This window comes from Salmo salar, chromosome 14 (assembly GCF_965601325.2).
Source record: "Salmo salar chromosome 14, fSalSal1, whole genome shotgun sequence".
NCBI lineage: Eukaryota > Metazoa > Chordata > Actinopteri > Salmoniformes > Salmonidae > Salmo > Salmo salar.
The window spans coordinates 43,913,216-43,937,677 of NC_138304.1; the positions used below are offsets into that span (position 1 = coordinate 43,913,216).

General features: G+C 54.3%; 1 protein-coding gene across 1 annotated transcript in view; it reads left to right on the plus strand.

Moving 5' to 3' along the window:
- The window catches only part of LOC106569638 (cullin-3), a 53,328-nt gene that overhangs the window by 12,399 nt on the left and 16,467 nt on the right, over nucleotides 1–24,462 (plus strand). The window contains exon 10 of the mRNA XM_014141192.3: nucleotides 237–344. Coding sequence (XP_013996667.2) covers nucleotides 237–344 — 108 coding nt within the window. The remainder of the gene's footprint in view (nucleotides 1–236; nucleotides 345–24,462) is intronic.

The following is a 24,462-nucleotide window of genomic DNA, read 5'->3' on the forward strand; positions in this document are numbered from 1 at the left end:
ATTACTAATTCATTTGATTTTAATTAGATTATTACTTTATTATTATTAATCAGGAATTCAGAATGTTCATGACTATCTTACATCTCTATCTAAGCATTAGAATGGACTGGTAGTTGTTTGACCTGGTTTTCCATATTGTGCTGGTCACAACCCTGAACATGTGACTCGCTGTGCTGTGTGAATGGTTGTGCTGTGTGACGTGCTGTGTGACTCGCTGTGCTGTCTTCTCTGTGTAGACTGAGTGTGGCTGTCAGTTCACCTCTAAACTGGAAGGGATGTTCAGAGACATGAGCATCTCCAACACCACCATGGACGAGTTCAGACAACACCTACAGTCCACGGGGGTAAGACTTATACATCCACACACACCCCTAACAGTCCACACACACACCCCCAACAGTCCACATTGTCATCACCCCCCCCCCCCCCCAACAGTCCACATTGTCATCACCCCCCCCCCCCCCCAACAGTCCACATTGTCATCACCCCCCCCCCCCAACAGTCCACATTGTCATCACCCCCCCAACAGTCCACATTGTCCACACCCCCCCAACAGTCCACATTGTCAACACCCCCCCAACAGTCCACATTGTCAACACCCCCCCAACAGTCCACATTGTCAACACCCCCCCAACAGTCCACATTGTCCACACCCCCCCAACAGTCCACATTGTCCACACCCCCCCCCCAACAGTCCACATTGTCCACACCCCCCCAACAGTCCACATTGTCCACACCCCCCCCCAACAGTCCACATTGTCCACACCCCCCCCAAGAGTCCACACGGTCCACACCCCCCCAACAGTCCACATTGTCCACACCCCCCCAACAGTCCACATTGTCCACACCCCCCCAACAGTCCACATTGTCCACACCCCCCCCAACAGTCCACATTGTCCACACCCCCCCCAACAGTCCACATTGTCATCACCCCCCCAACAGTCCACATTGTCATCACCCCCCCAACAGTCCACATTGTCATCACCGCCCCAACAGTCCACATTGTCAACACCTCCCCCCATTACAGTCCACATTGTCAACACCCCCCCCAACAGTCCACATTGTCATCACCCCCCCCAACAGTCCACATTGTCATCACCCCCCCAACAGTCCACATTGTCATCACCCCCCCAACAGTCCACATTGTCATCACCCCCCCAACAGTCCACATTGTCATCACCCCCCCAACAGTCCACATTGTCATCACCCCCCCAACAGTCCACATTGTCAACACCTCCCCCCCATTACAGTCCACATTGTCAACACCTCCCCCCATGACAGTCCACATTGTCAACACCTCCCCCCATGACAGTCCACATTGTCAACACCTCCCCCCCATGACAGTCCACATTGTCAACACCTCCCCCCCATGACAGTCCACATTGTCAACACCTCCCCCCCATGACAGTCCACATTGTCAGCACCTCCCCCCCCATTACAGTCCACATTGTCAGCACCCCCCCAACACAGTCCACATTGTCAACACCCCCCCCAACAGTCCACATTGTCATCACCCCCCCAACAGTCCACATTGTCAACACCCCCCCAACAGTCCACATTGTCATCACCCCCCCAACAGTCCACATTGTCATCACCCCCCCAACAGTCCACATTGTCATCACCACCCCCCCAACAGTCCACATTGTCATCACCCCCCCCCCAACAGTCCACATTGTCAACATCACCCCCCCAACAGTCCACATTGTCAACACCTCCCCCCCATTACAGTCCACATTGTCAACAGCCCCCCAACATTCCACATTGTCATCACCCCCCCAACAGTCCACATTGTCAACACCTCCCCCCCATTACAGTCCACATTGTCAAGACCTCGCCCCCATTACAGTCCACATTGTCAAGACCTCGCCCCCATTACAGTCCACATTGTCAACACCCCCCCCCTAACAGTCCACATTGTCAACACCCCCCATTACAGTCCACATTGTCAACACCCCCCATTACAGTCCACATTGTCAACACCCCCCATTACAGTCCACATTGTCAACACCTCCCCCCATTACAGTCCACATTGTCAACAGCCCCCCCAACAGTCCACATTGTCATCACCCCCCCAACAGTCCACATTGTCATCACCCCCCCAACAGTCCACATTGTCATCACCCCCCCAACAGTCCACATTGTCATCACCGCCCCAACAGTCCACATTGTCAACACCTCCCCCCATTACAGTCCACATTGTCAACACCCCCCCCAACAGTCCACATTGTCATCACCCCCCCCAACAGTCCACATTGTCATCACCCCCCCAACAGTCCACATTGTCATCACCCCCCCAACAGTCCACATTGTCATCACCCCCCCAACAGTCCACATTGTCAACACCTCCCCCCCATTACAGTCCACATTGTCAACACCTCCCCCCATGACAGTCCACATTGTCAACACCTCCCCCCATGACAGTCCACATTGTCAACACCTCCCCCCCATGACAGTCCACATTGTCAACACCTCCCCCCCATGACAGTCCACATTGTCAACACCTCCCCCCCATGACAGTCCACATTGTCAACACCTCCCCCCCATGACAGTCCACATTGTCAACACCTCCCCCATGGCAGTCCACATTGTCAACACCTCCCCCCATGACAGTCCACATTGTCAACACCTCCCCCCCATGACAGTCCACATTGTCAACACCTCCCCCCCATGACAGTCCACATTGTCAACACCTCCCCCCCATGACAGTCCACATTGTCAACACCTCCCCCCCATTACAGTCCACATTGTCAACAGCCCCCCCAACAGTCCACATTGTCATCACCCCCCCAACAGTCCACATTGTCAACACCTCCCCCCCTAACAGTCCACATTGTCAACACCTCCCCCCCATTACAGTCCACATTGTCAACACCTCCCGCCCCATTACAGTCCACATTGTCATCACCCCCCCCCAACAGTCCAAATTGTCAACACCTCCCCCCATTACAGTCCACATTGTCAACACCTCCCCCCCATTACAGTCCACATTGTCAACACCTCCCCCCATTACAGTCCACATTGTCAACACCCCCCCCCCCCAACAGTCCACATTGTCATCACCCCCCCAACAGTCCACATTGTCATCACCCCCCCAACAGTCCACATTGTCATCACCCCCCCAACAGTCCACATTGTCATCACCACCCCCCCAACAGTCCACATTGTCATCACCACCCCCCCAACAGTCCACATTGTCATCACCACCCCCCCAACAGTCCACATTGTCATCACCACCCCCCCAACAGTCCACATTGTCATCACCAACCCCCAACAGTCCACATTGTCAACATCACCCCCCCAACAGTCCACATTGTCAACACCTCTCCCCCATTACAGTCCACATTGTCAACAGCCCCCCAACATTCCACATTGTCATCACCTCCCCAACAGTCCACATTGTCATCACCTCCCCAACAGTCCACATTGTCAACACCTCCCCAACAGTCCACATTGTCAACACCCCCCCAACAGTCCACATTGTCAACACCCCCCCAACAGTCCACATTGTCATCACCCCCCCAACAGTCCACATTGTCAACACCTCCCCCCATTACAGTCCACATTGTCAACAGCCCCCCAACAGTCCACATTGTCATCACCCCCCCCAACAGTCCACATTGTCAACACCTCCCCCCCTAACAGTCCACATTGTCAACACCTCCCCCCCCATTACAGTCCACATTGTCATCACCCCCCCAACAGTCCAAATTGTCAACACCTCCCCCCATTACAGTCCACATTGTCAACACCTCCCCCCCATTACAGTCCACATTGTCAACACCTCCCCCCCATTACATTCCACATTGTCATCACCCCCCCAACAGTCCACATTGTCAACACCTCCCCAACAGTCCACATTGTCAACACCTCCCCAACAGTCCACATTGTCAACACCCCCCCAACAGTCCACATTGTCATCACCCCCCCAACAGTCCACATTGTCAACACCTCCCCCCATTACAGTCCACATTGTCAACAGCCCCCCAACAGTCCACATTGTCATCACCCCCCCCAACAGTCCACATTGTCAACACCTCCCCCCCCAACAGTCCACATTGTCAACACCTCCCCCCCTAACAGTCCACATTGTCAACACCTCCCCCCCCATTACAGTCCACATTGTCATCACCCCCCCAACAGTCCAAATTGTCAACACCTCCCCCCATTACAGTCCACATTGTCAACACCTCCCCCCATGACAGTCCACATTGTCAACACCTCCCCCCCATGACAGTCCACATTGTCAACACCTCCCCCCCATGACAGTCCACATTGTCAACACCTCCCCCCCATGACAGTCCACATTGTCAACACCTCCCCCATGGCAGTCCACATTGTCAACACCTCCCCCCATGACAGTCCACATTGTCAACACCTCCCCCCCATGACAGTCCACATTGTCAACACCTCCCCCCCATGACAGTCCACATTGTCAACACCTCCCCCCCATGACAGTCCACATTGTCAACACCTCCCCCCCATTACAGTCCACATTGTCAGCACCTCCCCCCCATTACAGTCCACATTGTCATCACCCCCCCAACAGTCCACATTGTCATCACCGCCCCAACAGTCCACATTGTCAACACCTCCCCCCATTACAGTCCACATTGTCAACACCCCCCCCAACAGTCCACATTGTCATCACCCCCCCCAACAGTCCACATTGTCATCACCCCCCCAACAGTCCACATTGTCATCACCCCCCCAACAGTCCACATTGTCATCACCCCCCCAACAGTCCACATTGTCATCACCCCCCCAACAGTCCACATTGTCAACACCTCCCCCCCATTACAGTCCACATTGTCAACACCTCCCCCCCATGACAGTCCACATTGTCAACACCTCCCCCCACGACAGTCCACATTGTCAACACCTCCCCCCACGACAGTCCACATTGTCAACACCTCCCCCCCATGACAGTCCACATTGTCAACACCTCCCCCCCATGACAGTCCACATTGTCAACACCTCCCCCCCATGACAGTCCACATTGTCAGCACCTCCCCCCCATTACAGTCCACATTGTCAGCACCCCCCCAACACAGTCCACATTGTCAACACCCCCCCAACACAGTCCACATTGTCAACACCCCCCCAACAGTCCACATTGTCAACACCTCCCCCCCATTACAGTCCACATTGTCAACAGCCCCCCAACATTCCACATTGTCATCACCCCCCCAACAGTCCACATTGTCAACACCTCCCCCCCATTACAGTCCACATTGTCAAGACCTCGCCCCCATTACAGTCCACATTGTCAACACCCCCCCCCCAACAGTCCACATTGTCATCACCCCCCCAACAGTCCACATTGTCATCACCCCCCCAACAGTCCACATTGTCAACACCTCCCCCCTAACAGTCCACATTGTCAACACCTCCCCCCCTAACAGTCCACATTGTCAACACCCCCCATTACAGTCCACATTGTCAACACCCCCCATTACAGTCCACATTGTCAACACCTCCCCCCATTACAGTCCACATTGTCAACAGCCCCCCCAACAGTCCACATTGTCATCACCCCCCCAACAGTCCACATTGTCAACACCTCCCCCCCTAACAGTCCACATTGTCAACACCTCCCCCCCATTACAGTCCACATTGTCAACACCTCCCGCCCCATTACAGTCCACATTGTCATCACCCCCCCCCAACAGTCCAAATTGTCAACACCTCCCCCCATTACAGTCCACATTGTCAACACCTCCCCCCCATTACAGTCCACATTGTCAACACCTCCCCCCATTACAGTCCACATTGTCAACACCTCCCCCCATTACAGTCCACATTGTCAACACCCCCCCCCCCAACAGTCCACATTGTCATCACCCCCCCAACAGTCCACATTGTCATCACCCCCCCAACAGTCCACATTGTCATCACCCCCCCAACAGTCCACATTGTCATCACCCCCCCAACAGTCCACATTGTCATCAACCCCCCAACAGTCCACATTGTCATCACCACCCCCCCAACAGTCCACATTGTCATCACCACCCCCCCAACAGTCCACATTGTCATCACCACCCCCCCAACAGTCCACATTGTCATCACCAACCCCCAACAGTCCACATTGTCAACATCACCCCCCCAACAGTCCACATTGTCAACACCTCCCCCCCATTACAGTCCACATTGTCAACAGCCCCCCAACATTCCACATTGTCATCACCTCCCCAACAGTCCACATTGTCATCACCTCCCCAACAGTCCACATTGTCAACACCTCCCCAACAGTCCACATTGTCAACACCCCCCCAACAGTCCACATTGTCAACACCCCCCCAACAGTCCACATTGTCATCACCCCCCCAACAGTCCACATTGTCAACACCTCCCCCCATTACAGTCCACATTGTCAACAGCCCCCCAACAGTCCACATTGTCATCACCCCCCCCAACAGTCCACATTGTCAACACCTCCCCCCCTAACAGTCCACATTTTCAACACCTCCCCCCCCATTACAGTCCACATTGTCATCACCCCCCCAACAGTCCAAATTGTCAACACCTCCCCCCATTACAGTCCACATTGTCAACACCTCCCCCCCATTACAGTCCACATTGTCAACACCTCCCCCCCATTACATTCCACATTGTCATCACCCCCCCAACAGTCCACATTGTCAACACCTCCCCAACAGTCCACATTGTCAACACCTCCCCAACAGTCCACATTGTCAACACCTCCCCAACAGTCCACATTGTCAACACCTCCCCAACAGTCCACATTGTCAACACCCCCCCAACAGTCCACATTGTCAACACCCCCCCAACAGTCCACATTGTCATCACCCCCCCAACAGTCCACATTGTCCACACCCCCCCAACAGTCCACATTGTCATCACCACCCCCCCAACAGTCCACATTGTCAACACCTCCCCCCCTAACAGTCCACATTGTCAACACCTCCCCCCCCATTACAGTCCACATTGTCATCACCCCCCCAACAGTCCACATTGTCATCACCCCCCCAACAGTCCACATTGTCAACACCTCCCCCCATTACAGTCCACATTGTCAACACCTCCCCAACAGTCCACATTGTCAACACCTCCCCCCATTACAGTCCACATTGTCAACACCTCCCCCCCATTACATTCCACATTGTCATCACCCCCCCAACAGTCCACATTGTCAACGCCTCCCCCCATTACAGTCCACATTGTCAACACCTCCCCCCCATTACAGTCCACATTGTCAACACCTCCCCCCCATTACAGTCCACATTGTCAACACCTCCCCCCCATTACAGTCCACATTGTCAACACCTCCCCCCCATTACAGTCCACATTGTCAACACCTCCCCCCCATTAGTCCACATTGTCAACACCTCCCCCCCATTACATTCCACATTGTCATCACCCCCCCAACAGTCCACATTGTCAACACCTCCCCAACAGTCCACATTGTCAACACCTCCCCAACAGTCCACATTGTCAACACCTCCCCAACAGTCCACATTGTCAACACCTCCCCAACAGTCCACATTGTCAACACCTCCCCAACAGTCCACATTGTCAACACCTCCCCAACAGTCCACATTGTCAACACCTCCCCAACAGTCCACATTGTCAACACCTCCCCAACAGTCCACATTGTCAACACCTCCCCAACAGTCCACATTGTCAACACCTCCCCAACAGTCCACATTGTCAACACCTCCCCAACAGTCCACATTGTCATCACCCCCCCAACAGTCCACATTGTCAACACCTCCCCCCCATTACAGTCCATTGTCAACACCTCCCCCCCATTACAGTCCACATTGTCAACACCTCCCCCCCATTACAGTCCACATTGTCAACACCTCCCCCCCATTACAGTCCACATTGTCAACACCTCCCCCCCAACAGTCAGCATTGTCAACACCTCCCCCCCAACAGTCAGCATTGTCAACACCTCCCCCCCAACAGTCCACATTGTCATCACCCCCCCCAACAGTCCACATTGTCAACACCTCCCCCCATTACAGTCCACATTGTCAACACCTCCCCCCATTACAGTCCACATTGTCAACACCTCCCCCCATTACAGTCCACATTGTCAACACCTCCCCCCATTACAGTCCACATTGTCATCAACCCCCCAACAGTCCACATTGTCAACACCTCCCCCCCAACAGTCCACATTGTCAACACCTCCCCCCCAACAGTCCACATTGTCAACACCTCCCCCCCATTACAGTCCACATTGTCAACACCTCCCCCCCATTACAGTCCACATTGTCAACACCTCCCCCCCATTACAGTCCATATTGTCAACACCTCCCCCCCATTACAGTCCACATTGTCAACACCTCCCCCCCAACAGTCAGCATTGTCAACACCTCCCCCCCAACAGTCAGCATTGTCAACACCTCCCCCCCAACAGTCCACATTGTCATCACCCCCCCCAACAGTCCACATTGTCAACACCTCCCCCCATTACAGTCCACATTGTCAACACCTCCCCCCATTACAGTCCACATTGTCAACACCTCCCCCCATTACAGTCCACATTGTCAACACCTCCCCCCATTACAGTCCACATTGTCAACACCTCCCCCCATTACAGTCCACATTGTCATCAACCCCCCAACAGTCCACATTGTCAACACCTCCCCCCCAACAGTCCACATTGTCAACACCTCCCCCCCAACAGTCCACATTGTCAACACCTCCCCCCCAACAGTCCACATTGTCATCACCCCCCCCAACAGTCCACATTGTCAACACCTCCCCCCATTACAGTCCACATTGTCAACACCTCCCCCCATTACAGTCCACATTGTCAACACCTCCCCCCATTACAGTCCACATTGTCAACACCTCCCCCCATTACAGTCCACATTGTCATCAACCCCCCAACAGTCCACATTGTCAACACCTCCCCCCCAACAGTCCACATTGTCAACACCTCCCCCCCAACAGTCCACATTGTCAACACCTCCCCCCCATTACAGTCCACATTGTCAACACCTCCCCCCCCATTACAGTCCACATTGTCAACACCTCCCCCCCATTACAGTCCATATTGTCAACACCTCCCCCCCATTACAGTCCACATTGTCAACACCTCCCCCCATTACAGTCCACATTGTCAACACCTCCCCCCATTACAGTCCACATTGTCATCAACCCCCCAACAGTCCACATTGTCAACACCTCCCCCCCAACAGTCCACATTGTCAACACCTCCCCCCCAACAGTCCACATTGTCAACACCTCCCCCCCATTACAGTCCACATTGTCAACACCTCCCCCCCATTACAGTCCACATTGTCAACACCTCCCCCCCATTACAGTCCATATTGTCAACACCTCCCCCCCATTACAGTCCACATTGTCAACACCTCCCCCCCAACAGTCAGCATTGTCAACACCTCCCCCCCAACAGTCAGCATTGTCAACACCTCCCCCCCAACAGTCCACATTGTCATCACCCCCCCCAACAGTCCACATTGTCAACACCTCCCCCCATTACAGTCCACATTGTCAACACCTCCCCCCATTACAGTCCACATTGTCAACACCTCCCCCCATTACAGTCCACATTGTCAACACCTCCCCCCATTACAGTCCACATTGTCAACACCTCCCCCCATTACAGTCCACATTGTCATCAACCCCCCAACAGTCCACATTGTCAACACCTCCCCCCCAACAGTCCACATTGTCAACACCTCCCCCCCAACAGTCCACATTGTCAACACCTCCCCCCTAACAGTCCACATTGTCAACACCTCCCCCCCAACAGTCCTCATTGTCAACACCTCCCCCCATAATGTCCACATTGTCAACACCTCCCCCCATTACAGTCCACATTGTCAACACCTCCCCCCCCAACAGTCCACATTGTCATCACCCCCACAACAGTCCACATTGTCATCACCCCCCCCAACAGTCCACATTGTCAACACCCCCCCCCCTAACAGTCCACATTGTCAACACCTCCCCCCATTACAGTCCACATTGTCATCACCCCCCCAACAGTCCACATTGTCATCAACCCCCCAACAGTCCACATTGTCATCAACCCCCCAACAGTCCACATTGTCAACACCTCCCCCCTAACAGTCCACATTGTCAACACCTCCCCCCCCAACAGTCCTCATTGTCAACACCTCCCCCCTAACAGTCCACATTGTCAACACCTCCCCCCCCAACAGTCCTCATTGTCAACACCTCCCCTCTAACAGTCCACATTGTCAACACCTCCCCCCATTACAGTCCACATTGTCAACACCTCCCCCCATTACAGTCCACATTGTCAACACCCCCCCCCCAACAGTCAGCATTGTCAACACCTCCCCCCCAACAGTCAGCATTGTCAACACCTCCCCCCCAACAGTCCACATTGTCAACACCTCCCCCCCAACAGTCCACATTGTCAACACCTCCCCCCCATTACAGTCCACATTGTCAACAGCCCCCCAACAGTCCACATTGTCATCACCCCCCCAACAGTCCACATTGTCATCACCCCCCCAACAGTCCACATTGTCAACACCCCCCCAACAGTCCACATTGTCATCACCCCCCCTAACAGTCCACATTGTCAACACCTCCCCACATTACAGTCCACATTGTCAACACCTCCCCCCCATTACAGTCCACATTGTCAACACCTCCCCCCATTACAGTCCACATTGTCAACACCTCCCCCCCCCAACAGTCAGCATTGTCAACACCTCCCCCCCAACAGTCAGCATTGTCAACACCTCCCCCCCAACAGTCCACATTGTCATCACCCCCCCAACAGTCCACATTGTCATCACCCCCACAACAGTCCACATTGTCATCACCCCCCCCCAACAGTCCACATTGTCAACACCCCCCCCCTAACAGTCCACATTGTCAACACCTCCCCCCATTACAGTCCACATTGTCATCACCCCCCCAACAGTCCACATTGTCATCAACCCCCCAACAGTCCACATTGTCATCAACCCCCCAACAGTCCACATTGTCAACACCTCCCCCCCAACAGTCCACATTGTCAACACCTCCCCCCCTAACAGTCCACATTGTCAACACCTCCCCCCCTAACAGTCCACATTGTCAACACCTCCCCCCCCAACAGTCCTCATTGTCAACACCTCCCCCCTAACAGTCCACATTGTCAACACCTCCCCCATTACAGTCCACATTGTCAACACCTCCCCCCCAACAGTCAGCATTGTCAACACCTCCCCCCCAACAGTCAGCATTGTCAACACCTCCCCCCCAACAGTCCACATTGTCAACACCTCCCCCCCATTACAGTCCACATTGTCAACACCTCCCCCCATTACAGTCCACATTGTCAACACCTCCCCCCCATTACAGTCCACATTGTCAACAGCCCCCCAACAGTCCACATTGTCATCACCCCCCCAACAGTCCACATTGTCATCACCCCCCCAACAGTCCACATTGTCATCACCCCCCCAACAGTCCACATTGTCATCACCCCCCCAACAGTCCACATTGTCATCACCCCCCCTAACAGTCCACATTGTCATCACCCCCCCTAACAGTCCACATTGTCAACACCTCCCCCCATTACAGTCCACATTGTCAACACCTCCCCCCCATTACAGTCCACATTGTCAACACCTCCCCCCCATTACAGTCCACATTGTCAACACCTCCCCCCCATTACAGTCCACATTGTCAACACCTCCCCCCCATTACAGTCCACATTGTCAACACCTCCCCCCATTACAGTCCACATTGTCATCACCCCCACAACAGTCCACATTGTCATCACCCCCCCCAACAGTCCACATTGTCAACACCCCCCCCTAACAGTCCACATTGTCAACACCTCCCCCCATTACAGTCCACATTGTCATCACCCCCCCAACAGTCCACATTGTCATCAACCCCCCAACAGTCCACATTGTCATCAACCCCCCAACAGTCCACATTGTCAACACCTCCCCCCTAACAGTCCACATTGTCAACACCTCCCCCCCAACAGTCCTCATTGTCAACACCTCCCCCCTAACAGTCCACATTGTCAACACCTCCCCCCATTACAGTCCACATTGTCAACACCTCCCCCCATTACAGTCCACATTGTCAACACCCCCCCCCCAACAGTCAGCATTGTCAACACCTCCCCCCCAACAGTCAGCATTGTCAACACCTCCTCCCCAACAGTCCACATTGTCAACACCTCCTCCCCAACAGTCCACATTGTCAACACCTCCCCCCATTACAGTCCACATTGTCAACACCTCCCCCCATTACAGTCCACATTGTCAACACCTCCCCCCCATTACAGTCCACATTGTCAACAGCCCCCCAACAGTCCACATTGTCATCACCCCCCCAACAGTCCACATTGTCATCACCCCCCCTAACAGTCCACATTGTCAACACCTCCCCCCCCAACAGTCCTCATTGTCAACACCTCCCCCCCAACAGTCCTCATTGTCAACACCTCCCCCCTAACAGTCCACATTGTCAACACCTCCCCCCATTACAGTCCACATTGTCAACACCTCCCCCCATTACAGTCCACATTGTCAACACCCCCCCCCCCCAACAGTCAGCATTGTCAACACCTCCCCCCCAACAGTCAGCATTGTCAACACCTCCCCCCCAACAGTCCACATTGTCAACACCTCCTCCCCAACAGTCCACATTGTCAACACCTCCCCCCATTACAGTCCACATTGTCAACACCTCCCCCCATTACAGTCCACATTGTCAACACCTCCCCCCCATTACAGTCCACATTGTCAACAGCCCCCCAACAGTCCACATTGTCATCACCCCCCCCAACAGTCCACATTGTCATCACCCCCCCAACAGTCCACATTGTCATCACCCCCCCCAACAGTCCACATTGTCATCACCCCCCCCAACAGTCCACATTGTCATCACCCCCCCCAACAGTCCACATTGTCATCACCCCCCCCAACAGTCCACATTGTCATCACCCCCCCCAACAGTCCACATTGTCAACACCCCCCCTAACAGTCCACATTGTCATCACCTCCCCCCATATTACAGTCCACATTGTCAACACCTCCCCCCATTACAGTCCACATTGTCAACACCTCCCCCCCATTACAGTCCACATTGTCAACACCTCCCCCCCATTACAGTCCACATTGTCAACACCTCCCCCCCATTACAGTCCACATTGTCAACACCTCCCCCCCATTACAGTCCACATTGTCAACACCTCCCCCCATTACAGTCCACATTGTCATCACCCCCACAACAGTCCACATTGTCATCACCCCCCCCAACAGTCCACATTGTCAACACCCCCCCCTAACAGTCCACATTGTCAACACCTCCCCCCATTACAGTCCACATTGTCAACACCTCCCCCCATTACAGTCCACATTGTCATCAACCCCCCAACAGTCCACATTGTCATCAACCCCCCAACAGTCCACATTGTCAACACCTCCCCCCTAACAGTCCACATTGTCAACACCTCCCCCCCAACAGTCCTCATTGTCAACACCTCCCCCCTAACAGTCCACATTGTCAACACCTCCCCCCATTACAGTCCACATTGTCAACACCTCCCCCCATTACAGTCCACATTGTCAACACCCCCCCCCCAACAGTCAGCATTGTCAACACCTCCCCCCCAACAGTCAGCATTGTCAACACCTCCTCCCCAACAGTCCACATTGTCAACACCTCCTCCCCAACAGTCCACATTGTCAACACCTCCCCCCATTACAGTCCACATTGTCAACACCTCCCCCCATTACAGTCCACATTGTCAACACCTCCCCCCCATTACAGTCCACATTGTCAACAGCCCCCCAACAGTCCACATTGTCATCACCCCCCCAACAGTCCACATTGTCATCACCCCCCCTAACAGTCCACATTGTCAACACCTCCCCCCCCAACAGTCCTCATTGTCAACACCTCCCCCCCAACAGTCCTCATTGTCAACACCTCCCCCCTAACAGTCCACATTGTCAACACCTCCCCCCATTACAGTCCACATTGTCAACACCTCCCCCCATTACAGTCCACATTGTCAACACCCCCCCCCCCCAACAGTCAGCATTGTCAACACCTCCCCCCCAACAGTCAGCATTGTCAACACCTCCCCCCCAACAGTCCACATTGTCAACACCTCCTCCCCAACAGTCCACATTGTCAACACCTCCCCCCATTACAGTCCACATTGTCAACACCTCCCCCCATTACAGTCCACATTGTCAACACCTCCCCCCCATTACAGTCCACATTGTCAACAGCCCCCCAACAGTCCACATTGTCATCACCCCCCCCAACAGTCCACATTGTCATCACCCCCCCAACAGTCCACATTGTCATCACCCCCCCCAACAGTCCACATTGTCATCACCCCCCCCAACAGTCCACATTGTCATCACCCCCCCCAACAGTCCACATTGTCATCACCCCCCCCAACAGTCCACATTGTCATCACCCCCCCCAACAGTCCACATTGTCAACACCCCCCCTAACAGTCCACATTGTCATCACCTCCCCCCATATTACAGTCCACATTGTCAACACCTCCCCCCATTACAGTCCACATTGTCAACACCTCCCCCCCATTACAGTCCACATTGTCAACACCTCCCCCCCATTACAGTCCACATTGTCAACACCTCCCCCCCATTACAGTCCACATTGTCAACACCTCCCCCCCATTACAGTCCACATTGTCAACACCTCCCCCCCATTACAGTCCACATTGTCAACACCTCCCCCCCAACAGTCCACATTGTCAACACCTCCTCCCCAACAGTCCACATTGTCAACACCTCCCCCCATTACAGTCCACATTGTCAACACCTCCCCCCCAACAGTCCACATTGTCAACAGCCCCCCAACAGTCCACATTGTCATCACCCCCCCAACAGTCCACATTGTCATCACCCCCCCTAACAGTCCACATTGTCAACACCTCCCCCCCCAACAGTCCTCATTGTCAACACCTCCCCCCTAACAGTCCACATTGTCAACACCTCCCCCCATTACAGTCCACATTGTCAACACCTCCCCCCATTACAGTCCACATTGTCAACACCCCCCCCCCCCCAACAGTCAGCATTGTCAACACCTCCCCCCAACAGTCAGCATTGTCAACACCTCCCCCCCAACAGTCCGCATTGTCAACACCTCCTCCCCAACAGTCCACATTGTCAACACCTCCCCCCATTACAGTCCACATTGTCAACACCTCCCCCCCATTACAGTCCACATTGTCAACAGCCCCCCAACAGTCCACATTGTCATCACCCCCCCAACAGTCCACATTGTCATCACCCCCCCAACAGTCCACATTGTCATCACCCCCCCAACAGTCCACATTGTCATCACCCCCCCCAACAGTCCACATTGTCATCACCCCCCCCAACAGTCCACATTGTCATCACCCCCCCCAACAGTCCACATTGTCATCACCCCCCCCAACAGTCCACATTGTCAACACCCCCCCAACAGTCCACATTGTCATCACCCCCCCCAACAGTCCACATTGTCATCACCCCCCCCAACAGTCCACATTGTCATCACCCCCCCCAACAGTCCACATTGTCAACACCCCCCCTAACAGTCCACATTGTCATCACCTCCCCCCATATTACAGTCCACATTGTCAACACCTCCCCCCATTACAGTCCACATTGTCAACACCTCCCCCCCATTACAGTCCACATTGTCAACACCTCCCCCCCATTACAGTCCACATTGTCAACACCTCCCCCCCATTACAGTCCACATTGTCATCAACCCCCCAACAGTCCACATTGTCAACACCTCCCCCCCCAACAGTCCACATTGTCAACACCTCCCCCCCTAACAGTCCACATTGTCAACACCTCCCCCCCTAACAGTCCACATTGTCAACACCTCCCCCCATTACAGTCCACATTGTCAACACCTCCCCCCCATTACAGTCCACATTGTCAACAGCCCCCCAACAGTCCACATTGTCATCACCCCCCCAACAGTCCACATTGTCATCACCCCCCCCAACAGTCCACATTGTCATCACCCCCCCCAACAGTCCACATTGTCATCACCCCCCCCAACAGTCCACATTGTCATCACCCCCCCCAACAGTCCACATTGTCAACACCCCCCCTAACAGTCCACATTGTCATCACCTCCCCCCATTACAGTCCACATTGTCAACAACTCCCCCCCATTACAGTCCACATTGTCAACACCTTCCCCCCCATTACAGTCCACATTGTCAACACCTCCCCCCATTACAGTCCACATTGTCAACACCTCCCCCCCATTACAGTCCACATTGTCAACACCTCCCCCCAACAGTCCACATTGTCATCACCCCCACAACAGTCCACATTGTCATCACCCCCCCAACAGTCCACATTGTCAACACCCCCCCCTAACAGTCCACATTGTCAACACCTCCCCCCATTACAGTCCACATTGTCATCACCCCCCCAACAGTCCACATTGTCATCAACCCCCCAACAGTCCACATTGTCATCAACCCCCCAACAGTCCACATTGTCAACACCTCCCCCCCTAACAGTCCACATTGTCAACACCTCCCCCCCTAACAGTCCACATTGTCAACACCTCCCCCCCTAACAGTCCACATTGTCAACACCTCCCCCCATTACAGTCCACATTGTCATCAACCCCCCAACAGTCCACATTGTCAACACCTCCCCCATTACAGTCCACATTGTCAACACCTCCCCCCATTACAGTCCACATTGTCATCACCCCCCCCAACAGTCCACATTGTCAACACCCCCCCTAACAGTCCACATTGTCATCACCTCCCCCCATATTACAGTCCACATTGTCAACACCTCCCCCCATTACAGTCCACATTGTCAACACCTCCCCCCCATTACAGTCCACATTGTCAACACCTCCCCCCCATTACAGTCCACATTGTCAACACCTCCCCCCCATTACAGTCCACATTGTCAACACCTCCCCCCCATTACAGTCCACATTGTCAACACCTCCCCCCATTACAGTCCACATTGTCATCACCCCCACAACAGTCCACATTGTCATCACCCCCCCCAACAGTCCACATTGTCAACACCCCCCCCTAACAGTCCACATTGTCAACACCTCCCCCCATTACAGTCCACATTGTCAACACCTCCCCCCATTACAGTCCACATTGTCATCAACCCCCCAACAGTCCACATTGTCATCAACCCCCCAACAGTCCACATTGTCAACACCTCCCCCCTAACAGTCCACATTGTCAACACCTCCCCCCCAACAGTCCTCATTGTCAACACCTCCCCCCTAACAGTCCACATTGTCAACACCTCCCCCCATTACAGTCCACATTGTCAACACCTCCCCCCATTACAGTCCACATTGTCAACACCCCCCCCCCAACAGTCAGCATTGTCAACACCTCCCCCCCAACAGTCAGCATTGTCAACACCTCCTCCCCAACAGTCCACATTGTCAACACCTCCTCCCCAACAGTCCACATTGTCAACACCTCCCCCCATTACAGTCCACATTGTCAACACCTCCCCCCATTACAGTCCACATTGTCAACACCTCCCCCCCATTACAGTCCACATTGTCAACAGCCCCCCAACAGTCCACATTGTCATCACCCCCCCAACAGTCCACATTGTCATCACCCCCCCTAACAGTCCACATTGTCAACACCTCCCCCCCCAACAGTCCTCATTGTCAACACCTCCCCCCCAACAGTCCTCATTGTCAACACCTCCCCCCTAACAGTCCACATTGTCAACACCTCCCCCCATTACAGTCCACATTGTCAACACCTCCCCCCATTACAGTCCACATTGTCAACACCCCCCCCCCCCAACAGTCAGCATTGTCAACACCTCCCCCCCAACAGTCAGCATTGTCAACACCTCCCCCCCAACAGTCCACATTGTCAACACCTCCTCCCCAACAGTCCACATTGTCAACACCTCCCCCCATTACAGTCCACATTGTCAACACCTCCCCCCATTACAGTCCACATTGTCAACACCTCCCCCCCATTACAGTCCACATTGTCAACAGCCCCCCAACAGTCCACATTGTCATCACCCCCCCCAACAGTCCACATTGTCATCACCCCCCCAACAGTCCACATTGTCATCACCCCCCCCAACAGTCCACATTGTCATCACCCCCCCCAACAGTCCACATTGTCATCACCCCCCCCAACAGTCCACATTGTCATCACCCCCCCCAACAGTCCACATTGTCATCACCCCCCCCAACAGTCCACATTGTCAACACCCCCCCTAACAGTCCACATTGTCATCACCTCCCCCCATATTACAGTCCACATTGTCAACACCTCCCCCCATTACAGTCCACATTGTCAACACCTCCCCCCCATTACAGTCCACATTGTCAACACCTCCCCCCCATTACAGTCCACATTGTCAACACCTCCCCCCCATTACAGTCCACATTGTCAACACCTCCCCCCCATTACAGTCCACATTGTCAACACCTCCCCCCCATTACAGTCCACATTGTCAACACCTCCCCCCCAACAGTCCACATTGTCAACACCTCCTCCCCAACAGTCCACATTGTCAACACCTCCCCCCATTACAGTCCACATTGTCAACACCTCCCCCCCAACAGTCCACATTGTCAACAGCCCCCCAACAGTCCACATTGTCATCACCCCCCCAACAGTCCACATTGTCATCACCCCCCCTAACAGTCCACATTGTCAACACCTCCCCCCCCAACAGTCCTCATTGTCAACACCTCCCCCCTAACAGTCCACATTGTCAACACCTCCCCCCATTACAGTCCACATTGTCAACACCTCCCCCCATTACAGTCCACATTGTCAACACCCCCCCCCCCCCAACAGTCAGCATTGTCAACACCTCCCCCCCAACAGTCAGCATTGTCAACACCTCCCCCCCAACAGTCCGCATTGTCAACACCTCCTCCCCAACAGTCCACATTGTCAACACCTCCCCCCATTACAGTCCACATTGTCAACACCTCCCCCCCATTACAGTCCACATTGTCAACAGCCCCCCAACAGTCCACATTGTCATCACCCCCCCAACAGTCCACATTGTCATCACCCCCCCAACAGTCCACATTGTCATCACCCCCCCAACAGTCCACATTGTCATCACCCCCCCCAACAGTCCACATTGTCATCACCCCCCCCAACAGTCCACATTGTCATCACCCCCCCCAACAGTCCACATTGTCATCACCCCCCCCAACAGTCCACATTGTCAACACCCCCCCAACAGTCCACATTGTCATCACCCCCCCCAACAGTCCACATTGTCATCACCCCCCCCAACAGTCCACATTGTCATCACCCCCCCCAACAGTCCACATTGTCAACACCCCCCCTAACAGTCCACATTGTCATCACCTCCCCCCATATTACAGTCCACATTGTCAACACCTCCCCCCATTACAGTCCACATTGTCAACACCTCCCCCCCATTACAGTCCACATTGTCAACACCTCCCCCCCATTACAGTCCACATTGTCAACACCTCCCCCCCATTACAGTCCACATTGTCATCAACCCCCCAACAGTCCACATTGTCAACACCTCCCCCCCCAACAGTCCACATTGTCAACACCTCCCCCCCTAACAGTCCACATTGTCAACACCTCCCCCCCTAACAGTCCACATTGTCAACACCTCCCCCCATTACAGTCCACATTGTCAACACCTCCCCCCCATTACAGTCCACATTGTCAACAGCCCCCCAACAGTCCACATTGTCATCACCCCCCCAACAGTCCACATTGTCATCACCCCCCCCAACAGTCCACATTGTCATCACCCCCCCCAACAGTCCACATTGTCATCACCCCCCCCAACAGTCCACATTGTCATCACCCCCCCCAACAGTCCACATTGTCAACACCCCCCCTAACAGTCCACATTGTCATCACCTCCCCCCATTACAGTCCACATTGTCAACAACTCCCCCCCATTACAGTCCACATTGTCAACACCTTCCCCCCCATTACAGTCCACATTGTCAACACCTCCCCCCATTACAGTCCACATTGTCAACACCTCCCCCCCATTACAGTCCACATTGTCAACACCTCCCCCCAACAGTCCACATTGTCATCACCCCCACAACAGTCCACATTGTCATCACCCCCCCAACAGTCCACATTGTCAACACCCCCCCCTAACAGTCCACATTGTCAACACCTCCCCCCATTACAGTCCACATTGTCATCACCCCCCCAACAGTCCACATTGTCATCAACCCCCCAACAGTCCACATTGTCATCAACCCCCCAACAGTCCACATTGTCAACACCTCCCCCCCTAACAGTCCACATTGTCAACACCTCCCCCCCTAACAGTCCACATTGTCAACACCTCCCCCCCTAACAGTCCACATTGTCAACACCTCCCCCCATTACAGTCCACATTGTCATCAACCCCCCAACAGTCCACATTGTCAACACCTCCCCCATTACAGTCCACATTGTCAACACCTCCCCCCATTACAGTCCACATTGTCAACACCTCCCCCCATTACAGTCCACGTTGTCAACACCTCCCCCCCCCAACAGTCAGCATTGTCAACACCTCCCCCCCAACAGTCAGCATTGTCAACACCTCCCCCCCAACAGTCAGCATTGTCAACACCTTCCCCCCAACAGTCCACATTGTCATCACCCCCCCAACAGTCCACATTGTCATCACCCCCACAACAGTCCACATTGTCATCACCCCCCCCAACAGTCCACATTGTCAACACCTCCCCCCCAACCGTCCACATTGTCAACACCTCCCCCCCTAACAGTCCACATTGTCAACACCTCCCCCCCTAACAGTCCACATTGTCAACACCTCCCCCCCAACAGTCCTCATTGTCAACACCTCCCCCCTAACAGTCCACATTGTCAACACCTCCCCCATTACAGTCCACATTGTCAACACCTACCCCCATTACAGTCCACATTGTCAACACCTCCCCCCCAACAGTCCACATTGTCAACACCTCCCCCCCAACAGTCAGCATTGTCAACACCTCCCCCCCAACAGTCAGCATTGTCAACACCTCCCCCCCAACAGTCCACATTGTCAACACCTCCCCCCCATTACAGTCCACATTGTCAACACCTCCCCCCATTACAGTCCACATTGTCAACACCTCCCCCCCATTACAGTCCACATTGTCAACAGCCCCCCAACAGTCCACATTGTCATCACCCCCCCAACAGTCCACATTGTCATCACCCCCCCAACAGTCCACATTGTCATCACCCCCCCAACAGTCCACATTGTCATCACCCCCCCTAACAGTCCACATTGTCAACACCTCCCCCCATTACAGTCCACATTGTCAACACCTCCCCCCCATTACAGTCCACATTGTCAACACCTCCCCCCCATTACAGTCCACATTGTCAACACCTCCCCCCCATTACAGTCCACATTGTCAACACCTCCCCCCATTACAGTCCACATTGTCAACACCTCCCCCCCCCAACAGTCAGCATTGTCAACACCTCCCCCCCAACAGTCAGCATTGTCAACACCTCCCCCCATTACAGTCCACATTGTCATCAACCCCCCAACAGTCCACATTGTCAACACCTCCCCCTCAACAGTCCACATTGTCAACACCTCCCCCCCAACAGTCAGCATTGTCAACACCTCCCCCCCAACAGTCCACATTGTCAACACCTCCCCCCCATTACAGTCCACATTGTCAACACCTCCTCCCCAACAGTCCACATTGTCAACACCTCCCCCCCCCAACAGTCCACATTGTCAACACCTCCTCCCCAACAGTCCACATTGTCAACACCTCCCCCCATTACAGTCCACATTGTCAACACCTCCCCCCATTACAGTCCACATTGTCAACACCTCCCCCCCATTACAGTCCACATTGTCAACAGCCCCCCAACAGTCCACATTGTCATCACCCCCCCAACAGTCCACATTGTCATCACCCCCCCTAACAGTCCACATTGTCAACACCTCCCCCCCCAACAGTCCTCATTGTCAACACCTCCCCCCTAACAGTCCACATTGTCAACACCTCCCCCCATTACAGTCCACATTGTCAACACCTCCCCCCATTACAGTCCACATTGTCAACACCCCCCCCCCCCAACAGTCAGCATTGTCAACACCTCCCCCCCAACAGTCAGCATTGTCAACACCTCCCCCCCAACAGTCCACATTGTCAACACCTCCTCCCCAACAGTCCACATTGTCAACACCTCCCCCCATTACAGTCCACATTGTCAACACCTCCCCCCCATTACAGTCCACATTGTCAACAGCCCCCCAACAGTCCACATTGTCATCACCCCCCCAACAGTCCACATTGTCATCACCCCCCCAACAGTCCACATTGTCATCACCCCCCCAACAGTCCACATTGTCATCACCCCCCCCAACAGTCCACATTGTCAACACCTCCCCCCCATTACAGTCCACATTGTCAACACCTCCCCCCCATTACAGTCCACATTGTCATCAACCCCCCAACAGTCCACATTGTCAACACCTCCCCCCCCAACAGTCCACATTGTCAACACCTCCCCCCCTAACAGTCCACATTGTCAACACCTCCCCCCCTAACAGTCCACATTGTCAACACCTCCCCCCATTACAGTCCACATTGTCAACACCTCCCCCCCATTACAGTCCACATTGTCAACAGCCCCCCAACAGTCCACATTGTCATCACCCCCCCAACAGTCCACATTGTCATCACCCCCCCCAACAGTCCACATTGTCATCACCCCCCCCAACAGTCCACATTGTCATCACCCCCCCCAACAGTCCACATTGTCATCACCCCCCCCAACAGTCCACATTGTCAACACCCCCCCTAACAGTCCACATTGTCATCACCTCCCCCCATTACAGTCCACATTGTCAACAACTCCCCCCCATTACAGTCCACATTGTCAACACCTTCCCCCCCATTACAGTCCACATTGTCAACACCTCCCCCCATTACAGTCCACATTGTCAACACCTCCCCCCCATTACAGTCCACATTGTCAACACCTCCCCCCAACAGTCCACATTGTCATCACCCCCACAACAGTCCACATTGTCATCACCCCCCCAACAGTCCACATTGTCAACACCCCCCCCTAACAGTCCACATTGTCAACACCTCCCCCCATTACAGTCCACATTGTCATCACCCCCCCAACAGTCCACATTGTCATCAACCCCCCAACAGTCCACATTGTCATCAACCCCCCAACAGTCCACATTGTCAACACCTCCCCCCCTAACAGTCCACATTGTCAACACCTCCCCCCCTAACAGTCCACATTGTCAACACCTCCCCCCCTAACAGTCCACTTTGTCAACACCTCCCCCCTAACAGTCCACATTGTCAACACCTCCCCCCCCAACAGTCCTCATTGTCAACACCTCCCCCCTAACAGTCCACATTGTCAACACCTCCCCCATTACAGTCCACATTGTCAACACCTCCCCCCATTACAGTCCACATTGTCAACACCTCCCCCCATTACAGTCCACGTTGTCAACACCTCCCCCCCCCAACAGTCAGCATTGTCAACACCTCCCCCCCAACAGTCAGCATTGTCAACACCTCCCCCCCAACAGTCAGCATTGTCAACACCTTCCCCCCAACAGTCCACATTGTCATCACCCCCCCAACAGTCCACATTGTCATCACCCCCACAACAGTCCACATTGTCATCACCCCCCCCAACAGTCCACATTGTCAACACCTCCCCCCCAACAGTCCACATTGTCAACACCTCCCCCCCTAACAGTCCACATTGTCAACACCTCCCCCCCTAACAGTCCACATTGTCAACACCTCCCCCCTAACAGTCCACATTGTCAACACCTCCCCCCCAACAGTCCTCATTGTCAACACCTCCCCCCTAACAGTCCACATTGTCAACACCTCCCCCATTACAGTCCACATTGTCAACACCTCCCCCCATTACAGTCCACATTGTCAACACCTCCCCCCCAACAGTCCACATTGTCAACACCTCCCCCCCAACAGTCAGCATTGTCAACACCTCCCCCCCAACAGTCAGCATTGTCAACACCTCCCCCCCAACAGTCCACATTGTCAACACCTCCCCCCCCATTACAGTCCACATTGTCAACACCTCCCCCCATTACAGTCCACATTGTCAACACCTCCCCCCCATTACAGTCCACATTGTCAACAGCCCCCCAACAGTCCACATTGTCATCACCCCCCCAACAGTCCACATTGTCATCACCCCCCCAACAGTCCACATTGTCATCACCCCCCCAACAGTCCACATTGTCAACACCCCCCCAACAGTCCACATTGTCATCACCCCCCCTAACAGTCCACATTGTCAACACCTCCCCCCATTACAGTCCACATTGTCAACACCTCCCCCCCATTACAGTCCACATTGTCAACACCTCCCCCCCATTACAGTCCACATTGTCAACACCTCCCCCCCATTACAGTCCACATTGTCAACACCTCCCCCCATTACAGTCCACATTGTCA